At 35.2% G+C, this 23144-nt stretch overlaps 1 protein-coding gene across 7 annotated transcripts in view; it reads right to left on the bottom strand.

Annotated features, from left to right (window-relative positions):
- CCDC91 (coiled-coil domain containing 91) overlaps nt 1-23144 on the bottom strand; it is a gene marked incomplete at its 3' end in the record, with an annotated part of 398367 nt that overhangs the window by 248472 nt on the left and 126751 nt on the right. For all 7 annotated transcript variants that reach the window (XM_082666097.1, XM_082666099.1, XM_082666098.1 and 4 more), the window contains exons 4-6: nt 21846-22006; nt 20722-20925; nt 19861-19965 (exon numbers count right to left, since the gene is read on the bottom strand). In XM_082666097.1, the coding sequence (XP_082522223.1) occupies nt 19861-19965; nt 20722-20925; nt 21846-22006 (470 nt within the window). The remainder of the gene's footprint in view (nt 1-19860; nt 19966-20721; nt 20926-21845; nt 22007-23144) is intronic.

Below are 23144 nucleotides of genomic sequence, written 5' to 3'. Positions count from 1 at the left end.
CGTGGGTTCGTAACCCGGTCCGGGAAGATCCCACATGCCGCGGAGCGGCTGGGCCCGTGAGCCATGGCCGCTGAGCCTGCGCATCCGGAGCCTGTGCTCCGCAACGGGAGAGGCCGCAGCAGTGAGAGGCCCGCGTACCGGGAAAAAAAAAATTGTGTTAGCAACTAACTCAGTGTTAGGCAAAATGTTCTTCAAAATGTCAAATAATTTACACTATCTATATACACAATCTATAAGTGTCATTTGGTCACTAATTACTGATTCAGCTCCTATACAATTAAAAAGTGTACCACGCATGTGTGAACTCAATGATATAAAATAAAATACAGTACATTTAGGAATAGGCAACAGGGTTTACAGCATGTGGAAATACAGTTTAGCTTATGGATTACATCTTTAGGTTTTAGATACCCTACGTCCACATTTGTGCCGGGATGCAAAAGAAAAAATTTAGAGGAAATGAAATTAATATCACAATACTATAAACAAGTACTCTGAAATGAAAAAAATGAAAGAAAGTCAACCAAAGGACATAGACTTTAAAATCCAACCCAAACACCTTGCTTTAGTAATACTTTCATAAAAATTATTGGCCCTTGAAGTCCAACATTGAACTGAATCATTATTTGCGTAACAGGGCACTGATTCACACTTTAACTTGCTTTCTTCAGTATTATTTCAGGAAGACTTCTTTATTTTCCATTCAATACCATATGTAGAGTCCAGGTATGAAAGATGCATCTTTATTTTTGAAAAGACCAATTTTATGAGGTTAGTGGAAAGTAAACGGATTACAATTTTTTTTCCCAAACACCATCATTTCTCTTTTCCATTGTCTAAAGCTTATCATTCATCTCTACTTTCAAGCTACCAACTGAAAGAAAATTTCCTATTTTAAGTATGTATTTTCAATAAAACTGTCTGATAGTTAAGTGGCCTGAAAATGAAAATTAAGAATATATTTCTTATGGAATTCACATATGGAATTCCACTACCTCGTTTATAAACAAAAAGGGAGGTTAAAAAAAATTGACATCTGTTTACTTCACATCTAAAACCTTCACAGAAAACAGTAATATTAATTCTTGTTAGTCATTGGTATATGGCAACTGTGATGCCTCTTCCAGATGAAAAACAGAACATCAGTATGGGTAGAGGAAAAAGTTTTGTCCTCTCACTACACTTTTTACTTTCTACAACAATAACTACTTTTAAGCACAAGCCCTTCATCCAAATTTTTAGGCCTCATTACTACAAATTCTACTCAACTTCTATGCAACTTCCACTTAAGGGAGTACTAAGTTTTTCTTTACATATATTACAATGTTGGCCTTTTTCTTTCGTAAAATTAGCAATCTGAGAATAAAACCTGTAGCTCAATGTTAAAAAATGTTTAGAAATAATTATACACGTCCTGATTTTCTCTGGGTCTTAATATTCCACCCTATCTATTTATTCCCTGATCCTGATTTTTTATTTAATAAATAGTTTTCTACTTTGATGTTTAAAATCAAACAAGACACTCAAAACTTTTGTGGAAAGAAATGAGTTGCAAATAAATAAATGCAAAACTACTGTAATTTTTTTTTTTTTTTTTTTTTTTTGCTTACTAAATAACAACCAAAGCTACAAATACCTGAAATGGAAATTTGAGTTGAAGTATAGTCCTGATATTTTTCTTTAGATAATGATGTAAGGTAGACGGAAATATCTATAAGATTCAATTTTCCTGTAGTTTTGAAAGGTTGATAGCAATACAGAACATCAATTAAATCTGTGATGCCTTTGAAAGGCACAGAAGTTTAAAAGTAAACCTACAGGACTTCCCTGGTGGTGCAGTGGTTAAGAATCTGCCTGCCAAGGCAGGGGACACAGGTTCGAGCCCTGACCCGGGAATATCCCATATGCTGCAGAGCAACTAAGCCCGTGCACCACAACTACTAAGCCTGCGCTCTAGAGCCCGCGAGCCACAGCTACTGAGCCCGCGTGCCTAGAGCCCGTGCTCCACAATAAGAGAAGCCACAGCAAGGAGAAGCCCATGCACCACCACAAAGAGTAGCCTCCCCTCGCTGCAACTAAAGAAAGCCCGTGCCCAGCAAAGACCCAATGCAGCCAAAAATAAAATAAAATAATTTTTTTAAAAAAAAGCAAACCTAGAGAATACAAATTAGTAGAGTGCTTCTACATTAACAAGAATATATGATACAAGGGAATCCTTTGAATTCTGTATACAATAAAATGTTTCATTTATCAGTTTTCGTTTCTTTAAAAAAGCTGTCAAGTTTTCTGTAAGTAGAGATTTAAAATTGTCTTAGAAAATGGCTTTAAAAATCATTAAAATATTAAATCTGCTAAAAGTCTACAAAAGATATATAAGAAATATCCCAAATGGTCCGTCAAGTTTAATCTTGCTGAAAAACTAATCCTATTTAAGTAGCAGCCACATCTCACAATTGTAGAGGAATAAAGGTGGATTTGTATTTTAATTCTAAGCAGACTATGTGTACTTAGAGAAATGGCACAGAGAAAAAAAATGAGAGATTCACTGGAGAGAAAAATACGGACTGCCACAAAAATATTTTAGACAACAAAGGCTGAAACAAAGAGTGTGCTGAGCCATATCTGAGTCACTGATTAAGGAAGAAAGAATGTTACTGCTGCTGACCAGGCTTCATTTGCAAAGAAGAATATATATGCTCTGGAATGACAACAGGCATCCTATCTTGCAGAACATAAAGTCTATTATTGCCTACAATACTTCTTACCATGGCATACTCTTTAAACAAAATGTGATGATATCCATATATTTTTAAAGTGTAAAACTGAACACTTCTATAAAAATAAAATAACTTTTCCTAAATAAAAGTCAGTCATCAAGCCCTCCCCATTCCCTGCTCCACCTCTACTGTGAGGTGACTTCACTTACTACATTCCCTCATTCATTCTGCTCCAGCCACACTGCTCTTGTAGGTTCCCACTTCAGAGCATTTTCGTTTGGCTGCTCTCCAGGCCTAATATCTTCACTCCTCACCATCGTTAAGTCTCTGCTCAAAAGTCACATTTTAAATGAAACCTTGATCACTGCATTTAAAATTGTGATCTACTCTTCGTTCCCCCAGTACTCCCGATCCCCCTTAACTTGCTCTGTTTTTTCATCACTTACTCACTTTCTATTTCAAAATTAACTTACTTTTTATTTATTAAATACTCTCTTTCATACACTAAAATGTAAGTTCCGTGAACAGCAATTGGCTGCTGTTGTTGTTTTTCCTTTAATATATCAAGCATCTAAAACAGTACCTGGCACATAGAAGGCATCTAATAAATATTCCTTGGATGAATGTACATATGAACAAATTTGTTTCTCACCCATTTCAGGAGAAAAAGTACACTTAAACCCTACGGTAGATCAACTTTTTCTTACATAAGATATCAGATGTTAAGATACCTATTACTTTTAGTTAATAATCCAACGTTGCCATTGTTCTCCTTTTCTGTTTACACATAATCCATCACTTTATTTTACTCCCTATTTATCTAACATCTTTCTTGAAAAACTAAATAGCATTTCAGAGCTGCTATCTTACAACACAAGCAATTAAATGCAACTGGTCCTTTTTTTAGCAAGGCAGGATACTATGAACATTTATTCTACTACTACATTATAACAAATAGTACAATTCGACCTTTGCTCTTTAAAGTTTTTGAATGCTTTGTTATCATGCTTCCAGATGATATTCATTCATACACAAAATGACTACGTATTAGGCACTTAATATCACTATATTCTGTGCTAAACACAGAAAGACAGACTTCATCTCAAACCTCATGGTTCTCACAGTCTAGATGGAAAGTTAAAATACTAAACAAGTAATAAAAATAACATGAATCAACATTTATATAGTGCTGTGTGCCAGTCACTGTTCTTAAGCACTTCAGAACATGAACACATTTATCCTCACAATAACCCATAAAGGAAGTATTATTATTATTACGCCTAGTTTACAAGTAAGAAAAATGAGACTTTTTGACGTTTTTCAAAGGCTGGCCTTAACCCGAAGGAAAACAGAGAACCACTGGAGGATTTTAAGACACAGGATAAAATGATCAGATCTTAAGAATTATTCTGGGTCAGCATGGATATTGAATTGGAGCGACACAAAATCACATGTAGTAATACGAGTCAAAGATGACTGCTCCCTAGGCGAACATAATGGCATTACTGAGGGAAAAAGCACTAAGGATTTGAGAGACTGAGGAAGAAAAGCAAGAGGATTTAATAATTAAATGCAAATAGAGAGTATATGTCCACTTCTAACAGTCCCTGACCCCACCAATTTCATATTACATTGCTGTTATTGACTTGCTATAGGGTAAATGAAACCATCAATATTTATGAACCATATATATTTCTTTTAAGTTTTACAAGGAAAGTTTATGATTTAGAACCTAGAGAACTTTGCAAACTTGAAAGCCAAGCCATCCTTCCTCTTCCTCACTTCCAACAGTTAAATTCTCTAAATTTTTCTGCCTAAATATCTTCTAATATCTCTCCCTCCTCTCCATCTTTATTTGTATTTCTCCACCTCAGTAAGACCTCCATCACATTTCTCTCCGAATGTTTCTGAAGAGATCTCCCTAATTCCATACAACTTCCTCCAACTCATACCTATCAACTACAAGAAACATCTTTCCAAAACACCAATATGTTCAGTGCCATTCAACTACCAAAAGCTTTTTGACAGCCCGCAGCAGCCTTTTCAGATTCTGCTACTAAAACACCTCCCCCTCATATCCTATGCTAATATACCAAACCAGATACCCTCACTGTTGAAACGCCAGGACTACCTATTTTTCAAACAGGTCATGTTATTTCATACCCGCAGGACTTTGCAGACGTCCCTCCCTCTAACACAGCAGTCCCCAACCATTTTGGCAACAGGGACCGGTTTCGTGCAAGACAATTCTTCCATGGACAGGAGGTGGCAGGCGAGGGGATGGTTTCAGGATGATTCAAGCACATTACATTTATTGTGCACTTTATTTTCATTATTATTACATTGTAATATATAATGAAATAATTATACAACTCATCATAATGCAGAATCAGTGGGAGCCCTGAGCTTGTTTTCACTTGCCACTTACTGACAGGGTTTTGATATGAGTCTGCAAGGAATTGATTTATTAGGGTCTCTGTGCAGGCAAACCTCTCTGCTAATGCTAACCTGTATTTGCAGCCGCTCCCCAGCGCTAGCATCACCGCCTCAGCTCCACCTCAGATCATCAGGCTTTAGACTCTCATAAGGAGCGCACAACCTAGATCCCTCGCATGCGCAGTTCACAGTACGGTTCGTGCTCCTATGAGAATCTAATGCCGCCGCTGACCCGACAGGAGGCGGAGCTCGGGCGGTAATGTGAGTGATGGGGAGTGGCTGTAAATACAGATGAAGCTTCGCTTGCTCACCTCTGGCTGGGCGGCCCAGTTCCCGGGAGTTGGGGACCCCTGCTTTACAAGACTTCCCTTCCCTATTGACGACCTGACAAAGACCTGTTAATCTTCTGAATCTAAATTCTAATGACTTTTTCTCCTTTGTGATCTTGCATACTTAGTATACTAGCTCCATTCTAAACCTCATCAGACTGTATGGCAATTGCTTACATTTATTCTTTCATTCATTCTCCCAATGAAATTACATTTCTATCTTCATTGTGTGACACAGTTTCTGGGAGAGTATACGTATTCTAGCTTGTTGCACTGAATTCAGGTGCAAAATTGATAGCAATTGTAGGTGCTAAAGGGCTTTTAACTCTCAAGACTGAAAGCCATGGTGAGATTATAGGAAATCTGATTCTAAATAACAAGTATATTACTATACATGAAACAAACAAAAAAAGTGAACAGTAAATGTCCAGGAGCTATAAAAAGAAAACTACAAAACTCAATTGAGGGATATTTAAGGAGTCTGGAATAAATGGAGAAACATACCCACTAAATAGAATGATTTAATATACAGAATAATGTTAATTTTCCATATATAAATCTAAAAATTTAATGAAATTTCTATCAAAATCCCAACAGGGCTTTCTTTTTAAATTTAACTGGTTTAATGATTTTAAAATCTAACTGGAAGATTAATAGGGAAGATTAGCTAAAAAAAAAAAAAAGCATAGCCCCATTAAACATCTAAATGTTCAATTAAACAGAAAATAATCCTCATACTATATGGCAAAGTGTAAATAAGCCTCATATATAAAGATTTCCATAAATCATTAAAAATAAGATGAACAGAATTTTTTTAATGGACAAAGGAGAGATACATAAAATTCAAGGATGAAATGAAAATGATCAATAGAATAAGGAAAAAATCATACATACTAATAAGAAAATGAAAATTAAGGAAGCAAGAGATATATCTTACTTCACTAATTGGCAAAAAGAGTGGTAATACATAGTGTAGGCAAGGATGTGGCAAAATAGGCACACTCATTATTTCTTGGTAAAAGTGTAAATTTATACAATATTCTAGAAGACAAGCTGATAGTATCTGTTTTAACATTGTTAGCTCTAAGGTATGAAATTAAAAGCAACTTTCACAGAGTTACAGATTTCTGTATTAGAATTTTTTATTGTACTAGACTGTGTTGCTAGAAAAATTATGTTTTAAGAGAAAGAGCAAAAGAAAATTTATAAGACAGAAGAAATAATAAGGAAGGCAGAAAAAGTATACTTAGACACATATAAAACGTACACGTATTTTAAAAAAAGATAAGAAACTATCTGGGAAGCATACTACTTGTGTAAGAGAAACTATAACAAAATAGGGGAGAGTTCAAAAGCCAAGTGGGGAACAAGTCTGAAATGACAGGAGGAAAAAGTCTCATGAAGTTGAAAGCGAAAGAGGGGTCAATGATTTTAAAAATGGATGAGGTCCTTCCTTGGTGAAGTCTTAAAGCAAAAGCAGGACCTGAGCTGTTGCCACATCCATAAATTCCTATGCAGTAAAGAGCAGGTTAGTGTTTGCCATGAAGGTTACCTTTTTCAGATTCTGGAGGTTTCGTGCTGTTCTGTGATTTCAGACGCTGCCATAACTTGTGAAACTCCCTGGCAGCTAGTCTGTAACTTTAGAAGCAGATGGAGTAGGTAGCATATTTATATTTATTTTTCATTATTAAAATGCTCTCTACTCTGTATCTACAGCTGACACAAGATTTTCTTATAAGATGTTATTTAATAGAATACAAGGATAATATAGGTATTAGGCTCAAAAGAAAATATACATTTCCTAATACTTTTATCACAGAAACCTCCTTCAAAAACCATAATTCCTTAAGTAGCTTTTTAATATGAAATTAAAAGTATTTTACTTTTATCTTTTTAAAAATGGAATCCAACTTAATTTTAGCATAGAGATGGCTCACAACAGGGAACATTAAATAGATGATGAAGTACACTATAGCGTTACTTACAAAACACCTATACTCCATGTCTTAGTCTGCTCAGGCTATCATGACAAAATATCATAGGCTCGGTGGCTTAAACAACAGGCATTTATTTATTTATTTATTTTTAACATCTTTATTGGGGTATAATTGCTTTGCAACAGGCATTTATTTTCTCACAGTTCTGTAGGCTAGAAATCCAAGATAAAGGTGCCAGTATGAATGGTTTCTAGAGAGAGCTTTCTCTCCAGCATATAGCTTAGAGAAAGCTGCCTTCTAGCTGTGTCCTCACATGCCAAAGGGGAGAGAGTAACCTAGCCTTCTGGTGTCTCTTATAAGAGCACTAATCCCTTCATGAGGGCTCCACCCTTACGACCTCATTGAAACCTAAGGATCTCCCAAAGGCACCATCTCTAAATACCATCACACTGGGGGTTAGGGCTTCAACATATGAATTTGAGCATGGGGGAAGTGGAGACACATTAAATCCATAGTACTGCACAAGCCACCAACCATTTCAGTCAACCAGCCAACCAACCTACATTTTTTTACATGCCAAGCACTATTCCAGGAACTGATAATATAATAATTTAAAAAGACAAATTATGTCTCCCCTTCCAGGAACTTACATTCCGAGAAAAAGGAGGAATAGTCAAACGATAAATACATAAACAAAATTCTGCTAAGTATTTTGAGGAAAATAAAATACAAGTGGGTTAGGGGGAGCAGAAACTACTTTAGCCAGAGAAATCAGAAAAAGGTTACCTAAAGAAGTGGCCTTTCAGCTGAGCTAAATCATGAAGATGAAGTAGGAACGAACAAGTTAAACCAATCATAAAATGCTCAGAAAGCATTTATTCTACATACTCATCTTTCCAAAGTTTCAGATTTTGGCCACTATTCTCTGTATTGTTAAAGGGTTTTAGATAGTAAATTCCTTGACTATTCCCTTCAAAATCACAATATCTTTCCTCCTTCAGATAGAATACGTAACGACACACACCCTCCTCATCAAGTAAACACTCAAAGAGAAAAGGAGATAGAGCTCTTCAAAGCAATTCTTATCTATTAACATGTAGCAAATATGCCTTAGTCACCGCTTTCCACATTAAATGTTTCTGCCTGAGAAAAGTCTAAACTTTTAAGATCATCAAAGAAATATATAGAAAACATATAGACCCTGGGAGCCACCTAATCCTGCCTCAGTTTGGGTGTGTCTTCTCCTTCAACATTCATTTCTGGCTGCTGTGAGTGTAAATGCATCTTTTCTCCATTACTTTATATTCCACTATCTGGTTGAGAGAGAAAAAGGCACCATGACTTACCTACCAAATAAAGTACTCTACTTGGATTTTTAAAGAATTTGCTTCAAACCAGTCTTTTCATTTACTGGTGAGGTCTGTGGCTTTGTTCTAGAATGGTTGAGGTCAGAGTTTGACCTCAGATAAGTAGGAAAATACAGTAAATACATCCCTTGAGATTGTAAACTAGAGTATTCAAAAATAACAGGTTTGCCTCACCACTGGATGAGAATGAGGCTTAGCCACATTATAAGCCCATGTTTTCCTATTTTTTGGCAATACCATTACATGCACACACACAAAAATCTATCACTAAGCCCCGCTCAAAAACATTTACTAGGTACAAAAAAATCTGTGTGCACTCTCAGAATTCTCCTTGGACGATTTACAATCTAGTAAAGAAGGTAAAACATGCACTCCTAATGTGACAAATGTGCTTACAAACATCCTAATAGTAAATGGGATTACTGTAAATAAACATTAAAATTACATTTTACCAAATTACATGATCCTGAAAAGACAATTTTAAAAGTTATTTAAATGTGTAAGACAAGTTAAAGATCAAATTCAATGTCACACAATAAGAATCATAATGACAATCCTATACCATCTCTGAAATGTGTTCATATAAGCCTTTGCATTAGTATAACTCACAAGGGGTCATGTACTATCTAACTTTAAAAGAAATTATGGCTCTGAAATTAGCATTCAGCCTTGAATCACTCACAATTAAAAATGAGTAAAACTTTTAAGACCAAATGAATATATAAAAGTATTGGGTGGCCCAAAAGTTCATTCGGGTTTTTTGTATGGGTTATTAACGTTACAGGAAAACCCCGAACGAACTTTTTGGCCACCCAATAATACATGCTTGCTGAAGAAATTTTATGCAGAATCATATTATGAGAATTTAGGTACCTAAATTTAAGGTAGACTCAATCCAGTTTTTTGTATAAATTTTTTTTTGAAGAAAGTCTTCTCTTTAATGAAGGTAATTCATTTAAATTGAGAAAACTATTTTTAAATTTAAAAGCAGGTTAAAAACCCTTTATTTTCTATTTACTATAATATTTGAAGGTTCATTTAAACTAGCCAAAAGTTTACTTGATTTTTCGTTTTTAAATATTTTACATTTCTAACTAAACTACTTAAAATTTCTAAATATGTTGAAACTTATTTGGAACACAAAAAAGTCATTTTACATATTTAATCAAATCTAAGATGCATATTTCATCACACTTTAAGATTTCTGAAATTACGAAATGTTATATTTTCTGTCCCCTCAAAATCTATTATCAAATTGATGGTGTGTCTTTAAAAATCTATGTTATCTTAAATTTGTGAAGGTACTAGCAAACATTTTAAATTTCTGTTATTGTATAAGGGAGGAAAAACATTTTCACAATGGTCAATTAGCCTGTAGAACTGAAGATGGTATTCTTCTAATGACTTCAAAATTATTCAATTTAGTTTCGATAAATAAAAGAACAACTTGATTTTCTGAATTATTAGAACAGGAATGATAAAAATCACATAATACCTTCAGAATATGAACCAGCATGAAATTTCCAAAAGGTATACCTACATTGTCAATTCTCAATAATGTCCCCAATCTTCGCATTCTTTGAAACTGAATGGTCAATTTTCTCATTACTACTGTTACTTAGGAACAAATAATCCAATTGTTAAAGTATACATTTTTCCCACTGGTAGAACTAAAAAAAATGTTTTTGTTTTTCTAAAAATTGCATATTTGGATGATAAAATGGGGGGGTTGGTTTCCGAAGATGTTTATAGTATTGTTATTGTTTAAACTGTATCCAAAAATCTAGTGTTTTTATAAACAAGAGTTTAAGCTGTTTTCATTTTGGAAAAGTATATCATTTTTATTTGCTAAAAATTATCCTCATTTAAAAGAAAAAGCTGCTAACTCCTAAGTTAGGGAAAGGTTATAACACCTAAGTTAGGGAATAAAGATAATGAACGAGGAGAAATAGTACAAAGCTTAAGTGTTTATTCTCAAGATAATTAATATTTTGCAGGGGGGAGGGAATGACTTAAGGTCCTTATTAGGAACATCAATCATGATGTTGGTGATCTGTATCTACAGATACAGGTAAAAAGGTATTAATACAAGTTATATGTTGTAAGACAAAAAAATCAAATGAGTAGTAGCCATTTAGATACTCTTGTAAACACCCTCCTCCTCAAATTAGTTGTTTAAAGCTTTTTACTTCCCTTGAAAAAATGGAACGAAGCATGCGAAATTCAGTGACAATCAGGAAAAAGGAATATAACTGACTTTCTATATAACTGAAGATGAAAACATAGAATAGAGTAGTAGTTTTCCCAAGTAGTTTTTTTTTTATTCTCTAGACATTTTCTTCTTCATTTCAACAATTCTCACAGGCACCTACAAGTACCAAGCAATAGTATGTAAAAATGAATAAGACACGGTCTTTACCCTCAAATTTTATTAAGCAATATTGAGACCTACAACTCCCTACAATCTAGTACTAATTCCATAAAGAGGTAAATATCCTTGGGGAAAGCGTATGTTTAATCTTTGCTAACCCAGACAATTCCCTTTAATAACAATTAACAGTGAGAGAATACTGGGAATATGGTAGTAATCATGGTACAGTTTTCAGATCTCTCAAAATTCCCTCACAAAAACACATAGAGCACCTAAAAAAGTAGGACCAAAAGCTCATACTCATTATCTATCACAAAAATAGATGTCACAGTATCTCTGTGAATACCAGAATATAAGCAAGTAAAGATAAACCAAGACCAGTCTCAAGATCTGCATGGCATCAGAATCTGGGCAAGAGGAAAGATGAAAGCAACAGGGTATCAGACAGACATGAGAACTCCAGAACAGCTAACAGATACTCACCAGAGAGGTCAGCAGGCCAATATGAGGACAGCAAGTAAGACAGAGGAGCCTAACATTCCAATAAGTACAAGTGGTCCTCAGTAAGGTATCAATGGCCCAGGATACACTGGGTCCAATAAACTCTAAATATTTTCAAGAGAAAGCCCCACATTGAGGAGAAAAAGCTGAGAACAGAGTCCAAACTGACGAAGCCAGAGACAACAAAACAAGGAAGGAAAAGAAGATCAAGTCAAAGTGAAAAAAGGGAACAGAGTCAGAAAATCTACAAATGTTGCCACATCCTTCTAATCTGACAGAAACATTAGAGCACTATACAATCATGAGGGGGAAAAAAACTGCCTTAAATCACTCCTCCAGTTAAAAAGATCAAGAAAACTAATTTCACATAAAAACAAATAACAAAATTATGTCAAATGCTATGCAATGTTTTATATAGATAGATAGATAGATGGAACAGTATGACAGCCCTACATAAAATAAAAGCACAGCAGAAATATATATTTTAAAAAGAAGTTTTAAATTCTACCCTTGTATTTCAAACTGAGTTAAAAGACATTATGAAAGTGATAAAGGAGATTACAGAACAATATGAATCATAATTAGAAAAACTCAGAAATGATGCGAGAAATTTCAGAAAAAAATTTTAACAGAATAAATCATTTCAGAAATGATGACTAAACTAAAAAGAATATAACATTAAATAAGCTAAACTGGGCTTCCCTGGTGGCGCAGTGGTTGAGAGTCCGCCTGCCGATGCAGGGGACGCGGGTTCATGCCCCGGTCCAGGAAGATCCCACATGCCGCAGAGCAGCTAGGCCCGTGAGCCATGGCCGCTGAACGTGCGCGTCCGGAGCCTGTGCTCCGCAACAGGAGAGGCCACAACACTGAGAGGCTCACGTACCGCAAAAAAAAAAAAAAAAAAAAATAAGCTAAACTGAAAATACCTTAAGAGAACTGGAATAAGAGGGGAAACACATTTTAGATCAAAAAGAAATGAAGAAAGATGAAAAGGATTCAAGAAAAAAGGGTAATACTGAAGACAAAGAGTAACCAATAAACACATAATAGGAGTCACCAGAACAAATAAAACATAGTAAGAAAATAAAACAAGTATTAAATTTATAATTAATAAAAACTCCTGGGCTTCCCTGGTGGTGCAGTGGTTGAGAATCTGCCTGCCAATGCAGGGGACACGGGTTCAAGCCTCGATCTGGGAAGATCCCGCATACCGCGGAGCAACTAGGCCCATGAGCCACAGCTACTGAGCCTGCACAGCTGGAGCCTGTGCTCTGCAACAAGAGAGGCCGCGATAGTGAGAGGCCCGCGCACCGCGATGAAGAGTGGCCCCCCCTTGCCACAACTAGAGAAAGCCCTCGCACAGAAATGAAGACCCAACACAGCCATAAATAAATAAATAAATAAATAAATAAATAAAATTTAAAAACGGTCACCCAGCTTTAACAATGATTAATTCATAGTCATTTAAAAAAAAAAAACAAAATTCCTTGACATTTAGAAGGAGGAATTGAAACTATATATGTATATTAAAGGACACATTGGAAATCTAGGGAAATCAACCTAGAATGACCAACACCAGGACATATTACAGTAAAATTATTTGACTTTAAAGAATAAGAAATTAAAAGAAGAGTAGATGAAATTAAGCAATACTTCATAATAAAAGAAAATGGAATAATATATTTAGATACCCATAAAAAGAAAAACGAATAAAGAATCTCTTAATGAACCACTATGGAAGGGCCTCCAAGAAATATGCTTCAAAAAGGAAGCGGGGGTATTCCCTGGTGGTGCAGTGGTTGAGAGTCCACCTGCCGATGCAGAGGACACGGGTTCGTGCCCCGGTCCAGGAAGATCCCACATGCCACGGAGTGGCTGGGCCCGTGAGCCATGGCCGCTGAACCTGCACGTCCGGAGCCTGTGCTCCGCAACGGGAGAGGCCACAACAGTGAGAGGTCCGCGTACCGCAAAAAAAAAAAAAAAAAGGAAGGGGGGAGGTGAATTTTTTAAATAAATAACAAAAGTGCATTTATTTAGTACACTACCATCTGTTTATAGGCATGCCTCGGAGATATTGTGGGTTTGATTCCCAATCCACAGTACTAGCCATCATCTGAGTCTTCAGTGAGTCCTAATCTTTTGGCTGGTGGAGGCTCTTGCCTCAGTGTTGATGGCTGCTGACTGATCAGGGTGGTGCTTGCTGAGGCTGGGGCAGCCGTGGCAGTTTCTTGAAATAAAGCAGCAGTGAGGTATGCCACAACGACTGACTCTTCCTTTCACAAATGATTTCTCTGTAGCATGCAATGCTGTTTGATAGCATCTGACCCACAGTAGAACATCTTCCAAAATTGGAGTCAATCCTTTCAAACCCTGCTGTTACTTTACCAATTCAATTTATGTAACATTCTAAATCCGTTGTTGTCATTCAACAATCTTCACAGCATCTTCACCAGGAGCAGATTCCATCTCAAGAAACCACTTTCTTTGCTAAACCAAAAGAAGCAACACCTCATCCTTTCAAGTTTTATTATGAGACTGCAACAATTCAGTCACATCTTCAGGCTCTTCTTCTAATTCTACTTCTCTTGCTATTTCCACCACATCTACAGTGACTTCTTCCACTGAAGTTTTGAAACCAAAACATAAAATCTTTATTTTCCTTTCATTTTCCCCCAGGGCTTTCTCAGAATATGGATAATCATTTTTAAAGACAGGTGAATAAATAGGATATCTTCAAGCTATGCGTAATTTGTATTTCTTTCAGTATTCTCTACTACTAAGTAGGACTTCAACTACATTTTGGGTTAGCTATGCAGAACTGGTTAATTCCTCACATACCAGGTTATCACCTTAAATGCTCAAGGTATCAAGATATTGCTCTAATGCCATAAAGCATAATTACTACAGTAGTCTCTGGCTAAGGGCCCAACTTTCCAACACCTGACTAGTATTCACTTTAACACAGTACACAAAAATACTGAGAATAGTATCTATTCAAAATGATGTAATGTAACCTTTGAAATCAGCAACAGAACACAGATAATACTCTGAAGCAGTACAAATCCATTTATGAGATCAATTTAAAGTCCTCTGAAACACTGTTTTCACATCACTTTTTTTAAATTAAATTCTCAAACTGAATAATCAACATACTATAACTAAGAGACATTTCAATAGGAAATGGCATTTGGAAGCACAGACCCAACCTTTAAAAAGTTTGTTCAGGAAATTCCCAAAACTAGCCATAGCTACCAATACCAACAACTATCAGAGATGATAATTTAACAATCAGCTGCATCTATTAATTAAACTTGTTAAAATGTGGCCACAGTATGAAATGTACAGTCTGAGAAGCTTCCAAGTCTCTTCAGTGCTCGTCACAGGTGTGGATGTACTTGCTATGAGTCAGAGACAAAAGACAAAAGAGACTGGAATCCAAGTTGTACTAAGATGGGCTCTCTATTCATGTTTCATGAAAAGTCCTTTAAATAGCTACCGCTGACACATGGAGCATGATTCACTTTTCTTCCTCTGCTTAGGCTCACACCCTGAATAGCACAGGAGAGGAGAGGTAGTAGTGCACACCCCCACTGTACTGCAGAGTTCACGGTATTCCTTATTTCCTTCTGTTATGGGCACATTCACACCGCTCCACCTAACCTGGTAATTAGACCATACCACATAAAACCACACTGTTAGAATTCTCTATAATAGTTAATGTTGCTCTTTTAAAAAAGTTTTAAGGGTTTTACAAACATTCCATTTATTAATTACTCCATCTTGTGTCAGATTAAAATATTGACAAAGGCACACCCAACACTGGTCTAAGCGGAGGTAGATTTCTTACAAAATTGAAAATTCGAGCACTATATTTTGATATCATGTGAAAATACTTGGATTTTTCATGGTGATGAATAGGTATGAATTTTGTTTGCTTTTTTTTCTCTGTATTGTCCACGTTTTCCACAATAAACCTATTATTCTTATAAATATACAATCATACTAACATTTTTTAAGGAGAAAGGCTTCTCAGTCAATTTAATCCAGTCTTATCAGGACTATTTTTTGTACTCCTGGATATTTTGCTTTATTTAGGATACCACAGAGAGGCAGGCATCAATATATTATCCCTGTCATCAAAAATAGCAGAAAAGAAAACTTTTTCTATTTCATTAAGCTCCACAAATATTTAGAAGACCCGTATGCTATATATGTCTTAATATAAAAAAGATGTGGATTGCCATAGTCTACAGAAAATACATGATAAATATATTGACTTTCAAATATCTGAGGGATGACTTGCAGACCAGAATTCAAGCAAGAAAGTTAATATACATTTTCATGATTTAAAAACTTACTTTGGCTAAAATTTCATCCTACATATATTTAGCATAGAGTGGCCTCCTTTGATACTCACAAATTTAATCACATCTCCTATTCCTAAGAAATTATTAGATAGAACCAACTTTGTACCAGTTTTTTAAAAAGGCTATATTCCCAGAAAGAAATGAATTACATAAAGTAGGTCAAACAGTGACGGTCAAGATTTTCTAAATTCTTAATGATCAGGTACAATACAATTTAAATATATTTATTAAAAATACATTTCCAGGAAGTCTAACACATATACCTATTTATGCACAAACTTGGTCAGTATAAAGTAGATATAGAGATTTATGGATTATCTCACAAACTGAGTTATGCATATTTTTATTTTCCCCTCTTCTATCTAGAAGGACTCTATGAGTTGATTACTTAAGCTGTTTTCCTTAAAAACTTTACTCAAAATACCTGCTTTAGATTAATGTATTTTAAGCTTGAATTAATTTTCTGCTGTAGCTACAATAAAGAATATTTAAAATTTTAAATGTTCCTTTTTATTTCACTTCTAGACTAAGATGAAATAGATGCACTTCTCCCTATTTTTCTCAAGAAGTACAGCTAAAAGACCTGGACATTATCTTTAAAACAAATGTAAGAAGACTGCAAAGGGGGACAAGAAAGCAGACCACCTGCGGACTTGAGGAACCAAGGAATGACACAGCAGCAAATTTTGTGAGTTTTCTTTTAGCCACCTATATCCCAAACTAGGTACTGGAATGACCAGCAACCAGGAAATTCCAATGGGCACAAACACAAACAGCCCCAAGGAAAGCTATCCCTCTCCATCCAAAGGTCCACAAAAGGGGCAACCTAGCAGAACAGATAACTGGTAGATAATAAGTGCTCTATGAGGGCCAAACCCCACGGGAAAAAAAAAAAATGTGATCCCATCTCCAGCTCTATGAGCAAAGGCCAAAATGCTAAACCCAGACTCTACCCTCACCCAGCAGGGACGTAGAAACTAAACAGTGTGCCTGCCTTTGAGTTCAATTTGTCTATTAGACCTCCTAGTACATTTTTCTATCACTTATTTGGCCAAGGTGATAAAATACTCCTTAAGTTAGTTTACTCTTTTTTCCACATAGTATAAAAAGGAGAGAGGTCCTTTTTGGTACTGAAGTAAAATCACCTAAAAAATGTTTTCTTGAGACGTACTGTTTCTAGTAAAAGGAAAGTATTTTTAAGTTGAATATTAGTTTTGAAGACTCAAGTTGTTACTCTTAGATTACCACTATTAATAGTAAAAGCAATAAGACAACAATGATAATGTCACTAGGCGTTTACATTGGTTTTCACTATGGAAAGCTCAAAATGTTGTATACCAGGTGTTAGATGGTCTCTCAGGTATGTTATTGTTCCCATTAACAGATTGAGAAACCGAATTTGCAAAGGTATCTGTCTCACTAACGGGCCCAGAATAAGTCACTCAATGTAGAGAGAAGAAAACACAAAGTTCCAGTAATCAGTACTGAACCTTCCAATAAGCACCCTAATTCCAAGTATGGAGCTATAAATGTGGCTGTACACAATGTAATTAGCCCTTGGGCAGCAGGGTGCATTATATTAGTGAATTCATTCATTCATTCAGGAGTATTAATTGAGCCCACATTACATGCCAGGTGTTGCTCTAGGCACTGGAAAGTTCCCAATCTCATGGAGCTTACACTCTGGTGAGGGTAAAAGAACAAATAAACAAATCAAAATAAAATAACAATTGTTATGAGGAGGGGGGAAGAAAGCAAAGAAAGGGGGCTAGGGAATGCTGAGCATGTACACAGGTTCTTATTTTCCATAGCATAGTCAAAGAAAGCTTCCACAAGAAGGTAGCATTTGAGCAACTTTCTAAAGGAAACTAGGGTTCACTGAGAGTTGTTAAAAAGTATAATTTTCAAAAAGTTAAAATGTGACTCATATAAATATAAATGAAACACATCAAAGACTTACACTACTCTTTATTAATAAAAGAATCATTTATGTTAACAGAAGGAATCAGATGTTAAGACTGGTTCAAAGAACATCTGAATAGGCATACGAATAGAAATTTTAAATAATGGAGTGTTAGACCAAGCAAGAGTGCTAGATGGAGATAATGTCTAATGAATGTCCTACAGGGCAATAAACACTATTCTTTGAAATTCTAACAGAGGGATATTATTTGCACCTCTTCTGTGAAAAAAATTAATTAACGTGTAATGTCAATACAACTGAGACTTTTAATCAACAGTAAACAGTGAGTCACATTCACAGTGAGTACTACATTCTCTTAAATAATCCTTGAGTAGGTCTAGTAAGTAATGCCCTCATAGGACACTGAAAGAACATACTGCTCACCATTTTCCTTGTTTTCAAGTTTTACATTTTTTAAACAAAGCCATGCAGATATCTGCAGGAAGAGCATTCCAGTCAGAGAAACTGAATGAATCACAAACTGTTTCCCTCCACTCATCACTCCAACAGGCAAGGAATGCCCTCAGTAACACAGACTCACACATTCGCCTGGACCTTATTATGAACTCAGTGTAAGTAAATAGCTGGGGGCGAACTGGAAAAGTTGGAGAAGCCAGAAGATTTACACTGAAAGGAGAATGACAGTTGAGGTTGGGAAATGATTTGACTCACATTTTTTAAAAACACTACTCCACCTGATGAAATAAAGACTCATTAAGGGAGAAGAGCACGGGTAGAAGCTAGAAGGCCACTTAGGAGACTATTAAAACGATCTAGGCAAATAAACACGTAAATACATAGTTTGTCAGATGTGAAAAGTGCTATGGAGAAAAATAAAGCAGAATGTGGGAAGGCTGGTAGGGGATGTCAGCATTGTTTGGAAAGGTCTCCCTTGATAAGGTGATTATGTGCGCGGAGACCTGAATGATATAAAAAAGTAAACAATGCAGAAAATTGAGGGACGAGTGCTCTAGACATAGGGATAAAGCAAAACGATTGAAGAGAAAGAATCAGGTAAAAGACAGGGAGGAGGGACACAAAAAAATGGAGGGCCTTGCAAACCATTTTAAGGACTTACTTGACTTTTAGTTTGGGTGAGGTGAGAAGCCATTGAAGGTTTCCAAGCAAAGAAATGACATGAGCAGCTTTAACTATTAAACAGATCACAGTGGCTGTCATGTGGAGAATGGTCTGTAAGTGGGCAATGACAGAAGCAAAAAAGATTAGAATAGAAGATACTTCAGTATTCCAAGGGAGAAATAAGGATGGCCTAGAATAGGTTGGCAGCAGTGACCGTAATGACAAACAGTCAAAACCTGGATATTTTGAAGGTAGAGCCAACAGGTTTTTGCTTAAGGAACAGACACGGGGTAAGCACAAAAAGGAATAAATGTGGGTTTCAGCTTTAGCAACTGGGAAGACAGAACTGCTATTTCCTGGGATGGGGAAGACTGCAGAAGAAACAAGTTTGTTAAGGAAATTTGAGGAGAAGACGAGGTGACATTGATTACAAACAATTTATGAAAAAGGTTAAATATCTCAGTTTGGTGTTTATACGATTCTAAGCTCTTTTCAAATGTAATCACAATAAGAAAAATTGGAATGTCTAATTTCCAAATTGAGAAAATCATCAGAAACAGAATATTTTTCGCCAGGCTGAGTCTGAATCAGCTAACCTGCATGGCCTCTCAGGGATTCGTGCTCCTCAAAATGGCATTTATTATTAATTTCACACATGTTAGTCAGTATTTTACATATTTAAGCAAGTATCTGATGCTTCGTTCATAAAGTTTTCATTGAGCACTTTTTGGAGTTATATTACATGCTTCATCAAAAGGCCTACATACTAAATTTATAATTCACTGTTTTTACCTGAAGTTCTTTGTATCTATCTTGAAAAGAAATGGCCTCTTGCTCTTTTTCTTTAAGGAAATCTTTTTCCAAGACACTATGTTTTTCCATCAATGATTCCACATCCTAAAAGAAAAAAATCCAAGCATAAATTTTGTAATATTTAAAGGCATAAAATATATTCAGTTTTTTCAATGAACATATTTAGAAAATATTTGGTAAGGAAAGAACCCACCGGAAGTACGGTTTTCAAAGTTCAACAATATTATAAAACGTATGCTTCACTCTCATTCCCAGACCAATATCAAACACTGATATAACACTAACACTGCTGTAACACTAAAATTATTCATGCTAATAAATAAATAAAAGCATCTAAACTAATTATAAACAACACTCTACCTCTACCTATACTTTCTATAAATTTGCTAAGGTCTTTTTATAGAGATATTTGTAGGAAACAGAAATGAGAACACATAAATAATTTACTAAAATAGCTGTATTTCTAAGTAATCTTGTCAAATATCCCATCATGTCTGACTTCTCATAGGGACAAATGAATATTACAGATCTTCTAACGTACATAAGAAATACAACACTACCTGCTTTCCAAGTAAATAAAAATAAACCAGAAGGAAAGCATTCATTAGCGAAAAAAAAATCCAGTAAAAGATGTTCATATCTTTAAAAGTACACCTTTAAAACTAGAAATTTCTTATCAAAGACTTTCGTAAGAGATAAGCTTGTATGACTGATTTAAACCTACAGCCAAAGAGCATAATAGCTTTTCCACTGCTGAATTTTTAATCAGAAGTTGGGATTATATCATATTTCCAGTATCTGCAATTCAAACATTTATTTTTTAGGCAAATGTAAATATACCTTTTTAATTCTCTGTTTTTCTTCTTCAGATACTTTGAGTTTCATCTCCAGACTTGAAATTTTCTGCTGAAGCTGTATGTTTGATACATTGGCTCCAGGATCCTCAGAATCATCCACAAGAGCAATTGTTCCATTACTTTTCTCCTCAGTTAAACCCAACGGAAAAAGTGAGATATCCAGATGAGTGTGTGCTGATTGCTGAATCTAAACCACATTAACAAACAAACAAACAAACAAACAAAAAACACAAGAGGGGAAAGTTTACACTGCACCAAGAAGGAAAACATCCAAAGGGCACCAGAAACCACATTTGGAAATTAAGTTGTAGCAAAGGTTCCGAAATTATTTCACCCTTTAAGTAAATCAACAGAAGACCTCAAACTATTACAACAACCTGATCTTTGCAATAAGAAACAAAATTTTCTGTAAACTTCAGAGTTTAAAGCATTTATTATTTTCCAAGCAAAGCATTAAAAACTTAAAACTTTTTCTTGAGAGTGTATATTAAGTATAAATACATCTGATACCAGTTCTTGAATTTACACACACTCAGAATTTGTTTATATACTAAGTTATAAATCAGATTTTAAAATTTATCAATAACCACTAATTGATCATCACTTTCTAGTAAAGATAACGGGTGACTCAAGATTGTATACAGCACTTTGGAAATCTGGAATAACTCCAGCGTCTAGCACAAGACCTGAATCGATAAATATTTGAATGAATAAATGCTATGACCGCTGTGTTTTTGGTCTTATTCTAAAATTGAAATGAACATTCTAATACTTGAAAACATATGGTAAGCTTCCCTGAAAAGAGAAATAGTTTTTTTGTAATTATTTTCCTTTTTGAAGTTCACGATCTGCAATGCAAAACTAAGTCAACTTTAATAAAACATATTTGGTTTTCAAACAGTATTTTGGTAACTAACACTGCTTAAATACCTTGCAATTGTGCCACAAAACAAACATAGTATTCAGTTTTTAGAATTCTAGATATTAACCTCAAAGTTAGAGTATCTACAGGAGGGGAAAAAAAATGGAAATCAGGAAATCTTCAATTAAATCAGTATGCAATTTTTTAAGTAGGCAAAGTTCCTATAAAAATATGCTTGTCTTTACCTGTGCTTTAGGAAAAGTTTGACTGACAATGCTGTTGTCTGCATGTGTATTCTCTGGTGATGAAATGATGGGCTCAGAAGAGAGGCAGCCAACCGAAGGAGAAGTGTGGTCATGGTCCAATACAATCTCAGGAGAGGCTGGAGAAAGATGGACTCCAGATACTAAAGGAAAACAAACAAAACAAAACAAGGATCATTAAAGGGAAAATAAAGAACAGGTTGAAGGGAAGAAAGGGAGTAGAGGGAGGGAAAGAAAAAGGGGTAAGGAAAGTAAAAGCAATGAGATAGAAAATGAGGATTCTATGACTATTTTTCAGGGATTTTTATCTGAGATCTAAAACTAGTGTTTCTAAATTGAACAGGACATTTCCATGTGAGACCCAAGCAAACAAAACAACTTAATAATGTCTTAATGTCTACATACTAACACATTACCATAAGAGGTGCATTTGCAACTCAGAGACATTATTCAAATATATTATTTACCTATTCAATTAGTTAAGAAAAAGCACTAGCATGCCTACCAGTGCCAAACACAGGCACTAGGTACTGAGGAGACAGCAATTAGCAGGACACGCATCCATGTACTCAGTGACCTTATGACCCAGGAGGGAAGTCAAATGAAATACTTATGACAATAAAGCGAGCTAAGGGGGAAGAACAATGACGTTAAAATAGCTAATCCACTGTCTCTGTGTTAATTTCTTCTTTTACAACAGCAAAAGATTTTTCATGTTAAAGTCAATTTTAGTTGTTTCCACATAAAAATAATGTTGAAATGCAACTCTGTAATTAGTTTCACAACAAAATATTATTAGATTGTGATTAGGGTTCAAATACAAAGGTCACAAAAGGAAAGCCAATTCCAAACATGAAATAAGACAAAAATATTGATGATGGCAAAATAAACAGATATTACTTTATTTTCAAACGTTCTTTCTAAAAATTCAAATGCATTTGTATTGTGTGTTTTAAAGTTTAAGAAGAGTAACTAAATCATTTTTAACAGTAATTCATTTATACGTTTTGACTTTCTAAATTATAAAGACCTTTATTCCACATTGGCATCAGTAGCAACGTCAGTGAAGTTCTACCATAAATTTGGAAGGCAGCTCACAATGGAAATTGCATTTTTCCCTAAAGAAAGACATTTATAAGGTCATGAGGTATTAACAAACTAAGGAATGTATCAATTTTTTATTGGTACCATATAGGATTATTTAATTATCTTATATACACTTTCATTGTGTAGCAGTATTGTGTTTTTCAAATACTATGTGCCATACTGGATAAGGTATTG

Source organism: Grampus griseus (genome assembly GCF_964374135.1).
Source record: "Grampus griseus genome assembly, chromosome: 11".
Taxonomy (NCBI): Eukaryota; Metazoa; Chordata; class Mammalia; order Artiodactyla; family Delphinidae; genus Grampus; species Grampus griseus.
The sequence above is the reverse complement of the archived record's forward strand: the minus strand, read 5'-3'. Positions and strand labels throughout refer to the sequence as shown.